At 32.0% G+C, this 12972-nt stretch overlaps 1 protein-coding gene across 1 annotated transcript in view; it reads left to right on the forward strand.

Moving 5' to 3' along the window:
- The window catches only part of TBC1D5 (TBC1 domain family member 5), a 577752-nt gene that overhangs the window by 245297 nt on the left and 319483 nt on the right, over positions 1–12972 (forward strand). The window contains exon 7 of the mRNA XM_074195734.1: positions 7241–7372. Coding sequence (XP_074051835.1) covers positions 7279–7372 — 94 coding nt within the window. The 5' untranslated portion in view covers positions 7241–7278. The remainder of the gene's footprint in view (positions 1–7240; positions 7373–12972) is intronic.

Raw genomic sequence — 12972 nt, forward strand, 5'->3', positions numbered from 1 at the left:
CCCTCTCCATTTCTCTCCTCTTTTCCCAAGATTGGTAAGCAATGTAATATAGGTTATATATGTGAAATTATGTAAAACACATTTCCTAAATGATCATGTTGTAGAAGAAGAAACAGACCAAAAGAAAGACAAACACATAAAAAAAGTCAAAAATAGTTTGCATTAAACTCTATCATTTCAATTCCCTGGAAAGGAACAACATTTTTCAAAGTGAATCCTTTCGAATTTTCCATCTTGTATCATTGTAATGCTGAGAATAAATAGATAAGTCATTCATATTTGTTTATCATATACAATGTTGCTGTTATTATGTAGAATGTTCTCTTACATCATTTCCTGTCTTTCTAGATTGTCTCTGACCCTATAATTATAGTGGAAGATCTCAACTACTTTAAATTTCTGAAATTATCCTGCTTGTCATTTCTTATGGCGTAGTAGTATTCTATCACAATCATGTACCACAATTTATTCAAACATTCCCCAGTTGATAGGCATTGCTCCAATTTCCAATTCTGTGCCACCACAAAAAGAAGTACTGTAATGATAATTATTATTTTTTTACAAAGAGGTCCTTCTTCCTCCCCACCCCCAATTTTAAAATCTCTTTGGAAAACAGATCTAGTAGTTTGGGGGTCTGAATTGTGCCCAATTTGATTGTTCTTTGGGCATAGTCCCAAATTGGAACTCTCCAGGATAGTTGGATAAGTTTATCATTCCATAAAGAGTTCATTCCCACTTCCCCTCTAACATTTATCATTTCCCTTTTCTGTCTTAATTAGCCAATATAAGTGTGAAGTGATAGCTCAGAGTTCTTTTACTTTGCATTTCTCTAATCAATAGAAATTTAGATCATTTTTTCCTATAGCTATAGATAGATTTGATTTCTTCACCCCAAAACTGCCTGTTCATATCCTTGGACCATTTATCAAAAGAGGAATGATTGTTTTCCTCGGTTCTCTATATATTTGAGAAATGAGGCCTTTATCAGATATCTGCTATAAAAAATTATTTTCAGACTTTCTTCTTTTCTAATTAGTTGCATTGGTTTTGTTTGTGCAAAACCTTTTTATTTTAATAAAATCAAAATTATCCATTTCACATCTTGGTAAAACTTTCTGTCTCCTTCTTCATAGATTTGACAAGTAAACTCTTCCTTGTTCTCCTAATTTGTTTCTTGTTTTGTTTTTTCAAAAGCTACTTCTTATTGTGACTTTATAGCATTTGGATGGAAATGATTATTTTCTGCTCATTCCTTTATTAGTTCTGTTGTTTTTTGTCTGGAATTTTTAATTCTCTACTGATTCTCTACCCAAGTATACTAAGGTTGGATACTATATGACAATTATAGGGTTAAATGTACTTTAAATTTCCTGTGATAATTCATAGAAATGTAGATCCTCTGTAGCTCTAGAGACAACTATTTAGTAGATGGCATTTGAATAAAACAAATGTATGGTTGATAAAAATGGATTAAAGTTTCAGGGTGGTACCAATGGGTGATATTTAATATTGAATGACATGTATTAAGACAAATGCTTTTATATATAATTTATTTGACATTGTAAATGCAGTTATCTTGTGAGATTCAGACCCCCTATTGCCATATGAAGTATTCTGGAAAGGTTTGGAGTAAATAAATAATAAAACCACTTTGATATACAATCTAACAATATTAAATATTAAGACTTTCAGATGATTGATTTTAATACTTAATTAACTTATTTAAAGTCCAATCTAACTCTTTTGTATTATAGATTGACAGACAAGAGTTCAAAAGGAGGGATTTTTATTGAATAAAACCTCACAATATCATATTTCACAGCACTGCATTCATTTTTGGCTAATGTGACTAAATAATATTCCCCTTCCCACCAGTGTCCCCACCCCATTCCATTTTTTTTTACTAATTTATTGTCCATTTTCTAATTATGAACATGCAGCTTTTCATTTAGATGTATTTTTTCAGTCCTAATGACAAAAAAACTGTACCTGAATTTGATGATACTTCCTTTGATGTCACTTTTTCTCAAACTCTAGCAGTAGTTCATTGAAGATGTTTTTTTCTTTATGAGGTCTTTATGTAAAATAATATAATTTCAGTCTTTGACTTTTATGTTTATCATCCATCAAGAATTTAAATGAGTGAAATATGCTTTTGGGGACTTTTCTCTGAATATGGATATCTTTAACAGCATACTTCAGAATACTAACTCAATGCCCAAGTATTAGAAACAGTAAAGAAAGGAACAAAATGTGAATATATCAAGTCTAATATTCAGAGTGAATAAATTTTTTTTTTAGAGATTTTGTTTATATGGTGCCATTTAGGAAGTGAAAAATTAAATTGATTAACCATTTGTTTTGTGTCAACAATGCCAACAATTGGTTTCATTTCCTCATTCTTTCCTTTGCCCTCCTTTTGGACTGAGGACACTTTCCTGTTTGACATACCATGTAGATGGATGTAATCTTCTTGCTAAGAGAGTAAAGGGAAGGGAAAAATTTCTTTTTTTTTTTTTTGTTTCAGTGCTTGATAAATATTTTAAAAATTATTAATAATAATAATTTCTATCATTTATGAAGCTCTCAAGTGTTTTGCAAATATTATCTTATTAGATCTCTTATATAGAGGAGCAAACTGTTTGCTTTAGAAGTGAAAACTGTTCACTTTAAGTTTTTTTTGATTACCTCCCCAAGCTATTCCAAAAGGACACTTGGGTGACAAAATGAATAGAGTACTGGGTCCAAACTCAGAAACACTCACCTTCCTGATTTCCTTATACAAGTCACTTAATCCCATTTCCCTCAGTTACCTTATCTGTAAAATGATTCCCTTTGAAAATGAGGAAGTTTCATTTTTTTTTGTCTCCAGGTTGTCTTTCTACAAAGCTGTAATCTTAAACCTTGTTCATTTCCATTTTTGTTTTATTTTTCTATAGTCTATTAATTGTTCTTCTTTGAATTTCCTCCTTTTGGATTATCATTTTTAACCTTATAGGAAAAGAATTGATTTTGCAAGTCATTAAATTTTTGTTAGATGAGCTCATGCCTAAGGCTAGTTTTTCATTTTAAAAGAAATTTGCAGGTACTCTTTCTTCAGGTTGTACACTAGTAGCTAAGATGGCATTTAAACTTTAGGGCAAGTCACCTGTGGGTTTACAGAGATGGATGGGGCGAATTCAGCTCTTTTAGTTGTATAACCCAAAGGAAAGCTGTTCTCTGTGTAGTTTTATATTATTGTTCCCTTGCTGATATGGGAAGATTAGGTTTCCTCTACACTCATGTTTAATACTTCTAATGCCACTTGGACAAACAAGTGTTCCTCTCCTAGGCTATAGATTAGGGAGTCAGTAATTAAACTCTGAATTTTGGGTTGAAAAATATTTTAATAAATAGATTGTTATAATTATAAGTAAATGAGAAGTATTTGTTCTGAGTTTATTTTTCTCCAATATATCATATAAAGGAAGATAATTTAAATTCAGCTGTAGTGCTGATTTAGGGAATAATTTTTCAGCTAAGAATTATTTTATACAAAAGCATTTTTAGCATTTATTTTCTATTTACCATTAATATTTTAAAATATTGATCATAATAAATATAAGTGAAAGTTACTGCTTTTGAAGGAGTAATATTGGTTAATCATAATAGACCAACATTTTACTTTTAAGTTAGCTTAAAATTTAAAAAATTAAAAAAATTTGAGTTGTTTTTTAAAAAGTTTATATTGTTTATTGATCAAAATTAAACATATGACACTTAGTTTTGTGAGTAGAAAAAACAGTACTATTTATAAATCAGTCCAAAATTAAATGTCAAAAAACTCATTGTCCATATTAAACTGTCTGAAATAATACCCATGAACTATGAAGATTTTTTTAATCTACTGTCCACTCTAAAAGCTGAGTAGCAAAATCTGAGGCTATAACTGACCTGGAGAAAAAGAATCACCGGGGCGCCTAGGTGGTGCAATGAATAGAGCAAAGGCAGCCCTGGAATCAGGAGTACCTGAGTTCAAATCCAGCCTCAGACATTTAATAAATACCTAGCTGTGTGGCCTTTGGTAAGCCATTTAACCCCATTGCCTTGCAAAAAAAAAAAAACTTAAAAAAAAATCACCAGACTATAAAAAATTAAAAAATTTTTTTTACCTTATTTTAATCTTTGAAGAAAAAAACCCAAGTCCCACAAGAATTTCCATTTCCTGATTCCACAAGGCAGAAACAAAATCACTTAATCTTTGATTATCTGCAAAATGGGAACTCTAGTATTTGCCCTCCCTCCCTAGATGAGTGGAAGTCAGTTTGATATATTCTAGACTCTGAGGGGAGAAAGCATTTTCTTTTTTATTTTTAATCTTTGTATCAGTAGATAGGTAAATGGATAAACTAGGATGTTCAAGAATCTGTTTAGTGCTATGACTGCCAGTCCAACCAGGAATGCTGGAGAAGGGGTAGAGGAAAGACCCAGGAAATCTGGAGAGGAGATGCTGGATTGGGCAGAAGAAAGTCAAAACTCACCTGACCCAGAGGAAGAGTTAAGGTTTGATGGAAGGAGGCTAGAGCTGATGACATCAGGAGAATTTTGGGAAATGGTCAGCAGGGTGCACTGTTCCAGACACAGTTGAAGAAATGTTTCTTGATTGATTGTTTGACATGAGATAATATAAAATAATTTATAACAGTAAAATCTTATAAAAAGAGTCAAGATTAGATCCTCACCCCGAAGCAACATGGGAGTTGAAAGGTTAATAATCATTTTATACCTGTAGACATAACCAAAGACTAAGATGCTTACTTTTATTGTAGAATGGTGTGTTGAGTTAATTTAATATTCTGGTTTACTGAGCTATGTCATGCTGTTCAAATCTACTATCATATTTGCACTTTGGGATATCAATTTTCAGAATAAAATGAAATAGAATATAATGAAGTGTATTTAGCAGTGACTATATGGATTATAATCTTTCATCAAGATTTGGGAAGAAATTAAATATTTTGTAATATTTTATGTTGTCATCATAGAAGACAGTTTTCATTATACAATATTGTAGATGCAGAATAAAAAAAAACCTGTACTGATTTTATTATATGTTAGAAATGACTTCTTTGAACAAATCTCAGATGTTAGCTCATTTAACTGTCATTTCTTTGTCATAGTCAACCAGCACAAGCATGCCCCCCCACACACATACACACACTTTTCAGTTACTAAGATTTTCTGGATTCTGTTAACTGAACTTAGAGAAGTAATTTTTCAAGCTATTAAAACATAAAATCTTTGAGAGGAACCAGAATCTGAGAGACTGTTTAAACTGAGGCGCAGAGAGGTGTTGCCACTTGCCCAAAGTTAAACAGTTAAGTCCCCAAAGTACTTTGTGCTCTCCTAGGAGATGAGAGGCAGCCTTTCAACCAAACTGGCATATAGCATTGCATGAAATTAAGTCATTAAAAAATGGTCAGATTGTTTTCCTCATTATAAGAAAACAGGTTTTCCAATAAATCAACAAGAAATTCTTAGAATTTGTGATTTTAGTTATATATCTATTATTTGACCAACAACTCCACTGCCTATGCCTGCTTCTTCTACGTATGAAATATCCAGATGCATGGGTTACAGACACTCTCTTTAATTAAAAAAAAAGTGGTAGGTGATCTTTCGGTGTGAAAAATGTATTGATACTTGTTTAAATCTATTTTTATAATGTAATGAGAAAACTATCCTTTAAAAATGTAAACAGCAAAATAATTTTGTCATAATAGTTGACTTATGACTAAATTAAATTATAATCCTGAAGTAAATGTGCCTAAATCTGTTCATTTGTGACTTTACCCTGCCTTCTCTGTTCCCATATTGATAAATTTAAGCATTGTTGAATCTGTCCTATGTGCAGTTTGTGATTGATGCTTGTGATTATCAATTCTCTTCATTCAGTGCAATTCAGCAGACATGTAGGAAGTAGCTACTGTGTATAAGGCTCAGACTGGGTGATCTGTCAGTCTTAAAGCACTGTGGAAAAGTTAACTCTGTAATTATTAACAAATTGCTGCTGAACACATTCTCTCTCCCAATTTTACATAAGCCCACAGGCCAGTAAAAAGTGAATAAGAAATTTTCCAGCATAATACCTTACTGTTCTCAGGCATAAAGGTCACATACTTTTGAATAAAAAAAAATAGGAGAACATATTTTATTTTATGTATATTTTTAATTAAAAATAGTATCTAATTTATTTAAATAACAAAATGTAAGAAGGTTCTAGAAATAGTTAAGGTCTCTAAAATATTAGAAGTCAGTTATTCAACTCCATTTTTCAATTCTTTTTTTGATCAAATAAAGGAAAATGAAAATTCTTATTGGTAGAAAAAGTGCTATTAATGAAATCACTTTAATAAAGCTTTAATAATGCTAACTTATGTAAAACTATTGAAATTTATATCTCAGTTGAGGAAAATAACTGAATCCACTTTCTCATGAACTTATGAACCCATAAATATTTCTTTAGTCTATTGAAGGACCTACAAAGCTCCTAGCTTTTATGAACAGGATACTGAAATCATTTCTGCCTTAAAGAGAATCTTGTATGTATCATCTACATTTATGTGTACCTTTGTATACATATATACCTGTATGCATCTATCCACATCACTGGTGACACTGAGGCCAGGTTGCCTGGTCTCTGCAGAACTACCCTGCCCTTGAATGCTGAATCTTAACAGAAACCATGAGCTTCAGGAAAGAGTGTTGGGATGGGGGTGGGGCACAGATCTTCCTGTGCGAGGCCCATCAGAGGGCCAGTTTGGCTTGAAACTTGTGGAGGGAGGGAGAAGGATGAGATGGGGCCAGCCTGTGAAGAGCTAAAGAGAGGCACTTCATTTTTATCCTAGAAGGAAAAAGGATTGGTTGAGTATAGGGGTAATGTCATAGTCATGGTTTCAAATTCTTCTGTTATTTTACTGCTTATAATATGACTTTGTACCTATCTATTCACTTCCTTAGGCCTCAATTTTCTCATCTATTTAAAGTTAGTGGATTATACTAAATGATATCCACCCTCCCCTTTGACTCTAAATCCCACTACGTCATTATTTTTTTTTTGTCTCTTCCCACAGGGTTCCAGATGATCATTTAAGGATAATATTAATAATAATAATAATAATAATAATAATATTGTAATTAGTATTAGTACTAGTAGAATAGTGATAATAGTAACAATTCAATGTGTTTGTTTTCCGCACAGATATCCATCACTTTTGGCGGTAATTGCCATTGCTCGATATGTTTCATTCCTTCTCTGAAACTCGTCACCCCTTGCAGGCTGAGGAGCAAGAAGTTGGCATTGACCCTTTGCTGGGTTTTTTGAAGTCTGAAGGTAAGTTCTCTATTCCTATACTTTTCCCTTCTGCCTGAAACCTTAAATTAGAGTCTGATGTTAAGTGAAGTCTGTCACAATTTGTTTAATTCTCCCAATGAGGCTGAGCAGGGCAACTTTAAGACCATTGCACAGAATGTACATAGTACACTGTAACACTAATGAAAACCACAAAAAGTCAACTTTCAGTTACATGCAGAAACATTAGCCAAATGTTTAATGCACTGGCCTCCTTTTTAAATCATAAGCCAAACAGTAACTTTAACAGAAGAATGTAGAAATGCAAGGTGGGCTATGGCAAAGCTTTTAGCTGCTTTAGGATTGGTTTTTCTAAGATAATTCAGACTTTTTTTGTTTTGTATGTATGATTTCTTTTTCCTCTAAGCTTAGGTTATACAAGGATAAAAAACTCGTTTGCTTCTAGTTTTCTTTGTAACTCTCAAGGTTTTGTTATGATTTAAGTGAACAGTAGTAGAATTAAACCTTTTATAATAGAATTCTATTTTTTCCCCTTATTAAACTAATTTGTAGTGAGAATACCACATAATTACTGAGGGAACTGCCTTTAAATCCTTTTCTATATTCCATTTGCTTTCTAATCATTTATTAGCAATTATAACATAATTTATTAAACTGAACTAAATAATAAACTTAAACTTCTTAGAAATTTCATCCTTTCCAAGAAATTAATAAGCTAAATTTTTAAGATTCACAGTAACCCTAGGGGCTGGTCTGCTACATAGATACTAGTAATATTTTTAAATTGATCCAAATAACTTTTGTGTATTTTTTATCCACTTAACTCAAGTAGTTCTTTAGCACATCTTTATATTATATTCTGCAGTTTAAACATTCTATTCATTTATGTCTTTGGTAAGTTAGGTTTTAGCTAATTCAAGTGATCTGAGAAATATATTTTTATGGAATTGGAGCATATTTTATTCTTCTGACTTTTTCCAGTACAGTATCCTAACCATTATGTTTTTGATGCCTTAAGGACTTTACAAAATAACTATCTGTGTTTTAGCAGCTTCTTTAGAATTTTGTTTTTATTTAAAGCGAGACAGTTTCTGTTTGGAAAAATCATGGCTTAGAAATTCTCAGTCAACATAAGCTATTACCAGGAGCTTAATTTATTTGTTCTTGATCATAGAATTATTCTTCTAAAGGTAAGATTGGAATGCAGGTCTTTCTTGGTTTTAGGCTAGTCTTTTATCTGTCATACCTAATTGCCTATCATGTTTTCCCAATGAGATCATTAGAATATAGTGCAATATTTTAAAATATGGATGCAAACATATGCCATAATTTTAGAGGAATTTTCTTTAATGAAATGAAAAAAATTATGATGTAAGAAATAGTTTTTTAAAACTGAGTGATCTTCAGCTAATTAACTCTGAAAATAAGTATGACTCTTGTGATCAACATAAGGTGTTGTCACTCCAATTTATGACTTTGTTTCTGGTTGATATGCTTATTTCTTATCACAGTGTTTTAGGAGGTTAGGAAGTTAAGTATAAATTTTGATCTTAACTATTTCTCTGAAAATAGAGATTTTTAAATCCTGTTACAAAATCATTTTAAATTAATTTTACCTGTTATTGTTTGTAGGAATGCTTAGTTACCTTGACTGAAAAGGCTTTTCGTTTATATCCTATCCTAACATTTCTCTGACATACAGAGTTATTAGGACTGAATTGATGTTTAAAAGTGCCATTAATTCATTTACCCCAAATGTTCATTAACAATGTAAATGTATGCTGATGTTCTATGAGACAAGGAAGTGACTAATGACTCTTCGCACTAACAACACTTAAAATGAATAGAAACTTTAGATAGCTAATCTTGAAGTAATCAAGACCCTCATTCAGCTTGGCTTCTCTGTATGCTCTAAAACAGCTGTCAACTGTTAAAAATATATACAAAACACACACATACGCACATGCACATGCAAAGAGAAAGATATGTAAATATATGGCTCTTCAAAGTCATAAAGGTTACTAACCATAGTGGATTTTGTGCATTGTATATGTAAATATTTTATAGAAAGCATCTATTTTGTCTTCATAAATTTCCCCTTTTTGAACAGAAATGTGCATTGCATTTTAATATGGACTTCCTATTCAATTGAAGTATCATCACCTTACTTGTATGTTTGTTTATTTTTAAAATGTTTTTGTAGGAGCCTCCAACTTTAGATTTGAAAGTGTTTATATATTTTTGAAACCTTATCATAGCATATCCTTTTTGCAGTAGAATATCTGACTATTGAGTTATTCCATTTGTAATTAGTCAAAAACTAATATAGTTTTAGCAATGAGTGAGTAAAATCAATCCTTTTTTCCTTCCAATAAATGTCATCCCACCCCCTAAGCCCCCAAATTAGCAAAGTCTTCCATTTTAAAGCTGAATTTTGATCATTCTTGAGAAAAGTTTACCACTTAAAAGGTCCTAAGAAAACTGAAAAACAGTTAAAAAGTTACCATCAAAAGAAAATGCCATAGAATTGTTATTAATCTGTTTATATATGTGTATAAGAGAAAATGGAGAGAGTTTAAGGGATAATGGAAAATGTATAGTGAAAACTCTTTACGGGTTGAAGCCTTTTCTGCTGCTAACTCCATGGTTGTTAGGATATCTTCTTTTTTAACATTAAAGAGAATATGGTATTCTATCTTCTCTATAATGACAATGGGATATAATAAATTCGAAATAACACAGCAAGCCCCAAGATTTGACTAAAATTGTAGATGATTCAGCAGAAGACATACTGTATTTAATGGAGAACTTAATTTAGTATTAAAATACCATCTAGTCAAAGTAAAAGATTTGTTATTATTCATTCACAAACTAATATTTGAATAAAAAAGTAATTATTTTGCTTCAAATTGCAAAGAGTTTCACAAAGTAATATAAGTTAGGAAATTATTTCTAGAGTTTGGTATGTTCTCAATTAAATAAATTAAGGCCTTACCCTAATTTGCTTGCTCCTCCTGGGAAAACCATGACTTTCTTCTCTTCTAAGAGCTTTGAGAACAGTTTTAAGGTTATTTCCAGTTGATTTTTCCTAGTTTACTGTAGTTATCATATTCATCTAGTAATGTTTTTGTTGTTATGAGTATGAGTATTTTAATCTAAATAGCCTTATTACAGTTTCATTCTCCCTTCAGTTAGGTTTTCATCTCCCCTTCATTCAGGATTGATGATCAAGCTCACATCGCTCTGACTGCTCTTGGTGGCGCCCTCAGATCCTTTGTTATTGGGAGACCTCTCCTTGGCCTTGTTACTCCTCTCCATTCCTGTGAGCCTCAGCTTTGAAGCCCCCTTCCATATCTCCCCCATTCCACCTCACTGTTTTACTGCTTCTGTTGTCAGAAAGCTGTACTTGGTAGGCCTGAATCACCCTCCCTCTGGAAAAATAATTTTATCCATTTGTATTTAATCATCTATACTTAAATTGTTTACCCCCAGTAGAATGTAAATGACTTGAGTGTAGAAACAGCTTCATTTTTGTCAGTACCCCTAGTGCCTGGCACATGATAGTTGCTTAATAAAATGCCAATTGAAGTTTTTAGATCAACACATATGTAACATTTAAAATTGTTGTTTCATGTTTATTTTTTCTTATTTACCCTGTCAGGTCATTAAGATTATTATTAGTTTATTTTCTCCTCAAAGAATACTACACTTTTGAATATTCTTGCATCATTAGGAATGCAGAATAATAATTTAATTTTTAAAAGTGCATAAATTGTCATTTTCTAGGTAAGATTTTTTCCTATTTTCATAATGAATAGGAATAATGAGGTCTCAGTAGTAATAATGACACTAACCACTGAATTCTTGAGCATACATAGCTATATAAAAATCTTACAACTATCAGATTTTTTGAAAGAAGTAAATGTGATCTGGTTCACCTATGCTTGGTTTATGTTGCCTTGTGCAATTTCAAATTTCAGTTATGTCACTAGATATGTGATCTTGGACAGGTCATTTTACCTTTTTTTTTTAACCTTGTTTTCCATATGCATACACTAAGGGAGTTGTACCAGATGATCTCCCTGAATCCCTAGGATCCTTCGACTACACCTCTAGCAAGTATCTTTTCAGACTCTCCTTGGACACCTCCATTCATTTTCTCTTACATCTCAGCATATTTATCCATGCTTATTCCAGTACTTGAAATTTTCTCCTTTCTGGTCTTCAAAGCTTATAAACTCCTCTTTCAAATCCCTCTTTCAAATCCCTCTTAACACCCACTTCTTCTATGCTTCCTTTTAATTACAATCTATACTAAAGGTTTCCCTAAGGATGAATTGGAGAGAGTTTCCTGACAAATAAATGTCAAATTATAATACCCTAATTAACCCAAAGCAAAAATCAGTTCAGCAAGACAGGGGAAAAAAGAAAGCTAATAACTTCTTGGCCAAGAAGTTCATAGCTACTACAATTCAATCTTTATATGAACCTTAGACTGTATGTAGCATGATTGTTTTCAATATACATATCTGTTTTCTGAAATTCTATAAAAATGTTTTCTTATATTTGCCTCAATTCTAAAAATTGACAAACTGTACTTGAAAATAATTGTTCAAGTTATAATAATGTGATTTAAGAAAAAAATGAATCTGTTCTCTCAAATGTTCAGGACTTTTCCAAAGTAAGCTTGGGTTACTTTTTTCTTTCTAAATTGGGGTGTTGGGGGAGATGTGTGTTGTGTGTGTGTATGTGTGTGTGTGTGTGTGTGTGTGTGTGTGTGTGTGTGTAAGAAGAAATAAATGCTTAGCTTTAAAACTTTAATTAAAAAACAAAGTAAGTCATCAAACTTCTAAAAAGCTTGGCATATTTTATGCTTTCTATTAAATATGTATTTATTATTATTATATACATTGAAATTACTGCATATCCTTAGTGCTATGCAAGTAAAATAATGTCTGATACTTTCAACTTTGCAAATTGCTTTACATTCATTATCTTGTTTTAGCTTCTCAACAATTCTGTGCAATAGGTGTTACAAATACAATTTGCCTAGTCAATATTGGAGGGGTTACAGAAAGATAGACACACTGATATGTTGTTGGTGATGCTATGAAATGGTACAACCATTTTTGAAAAGAATAAAAGTGACCAATTTCGATATCCTTTCGACTAGAAACTCCATTTCTGGACTTTTACTCCAAAGAAGCCAACGATTTGAAGAAAGTCTCCATATATATCAAAATATATATAGCAGAATTTATTTTGAATTGGTAACAAAGGAGATGTCCATTGGTTAGGGAATGACTAAACCAATTAGGGTACATGAATGTGATGGAGTATTATGGAACTGAAAGAAATGATGAATGTGATGATTACAAAGGAACAGAAAGTTCTAGAGGCAGAGTGATGTATGTAGAAGCAAGAAGACAAGATGCAAAATGACTGCATTGTTGTTTAGTCATGTTTGACTCTGTGGATCATACTATTCAGGGGTTTTTCTTGGTGAGGATACTGGAGTGATTTGCCATTTCCTTCTCTAGTGCATTAAAGCAGACAGGTGAAATAACTTGCCCAGGGGCTCACAGTGAGTGAGGGTCTGAGGGCAGGTTTGAACTCAGGAA

The sequence above is a fragment of the Macrotis lagotis genome, chromosome 7, assembly GCF_037893015.1.
Source record: "Macrotis lagotis isolate mMagLag1 chromosome 7, bilby.v1.9.chrom.fasta, whole genome shotgun sequence".
NCBI classification, from domain to species: domain Eukaryota; kingdom Metazoa; phylum Chordata; class Mammalia; order Peramelemorphia; family Peramelidae; genus Macrotis; species Macrotis lagotis.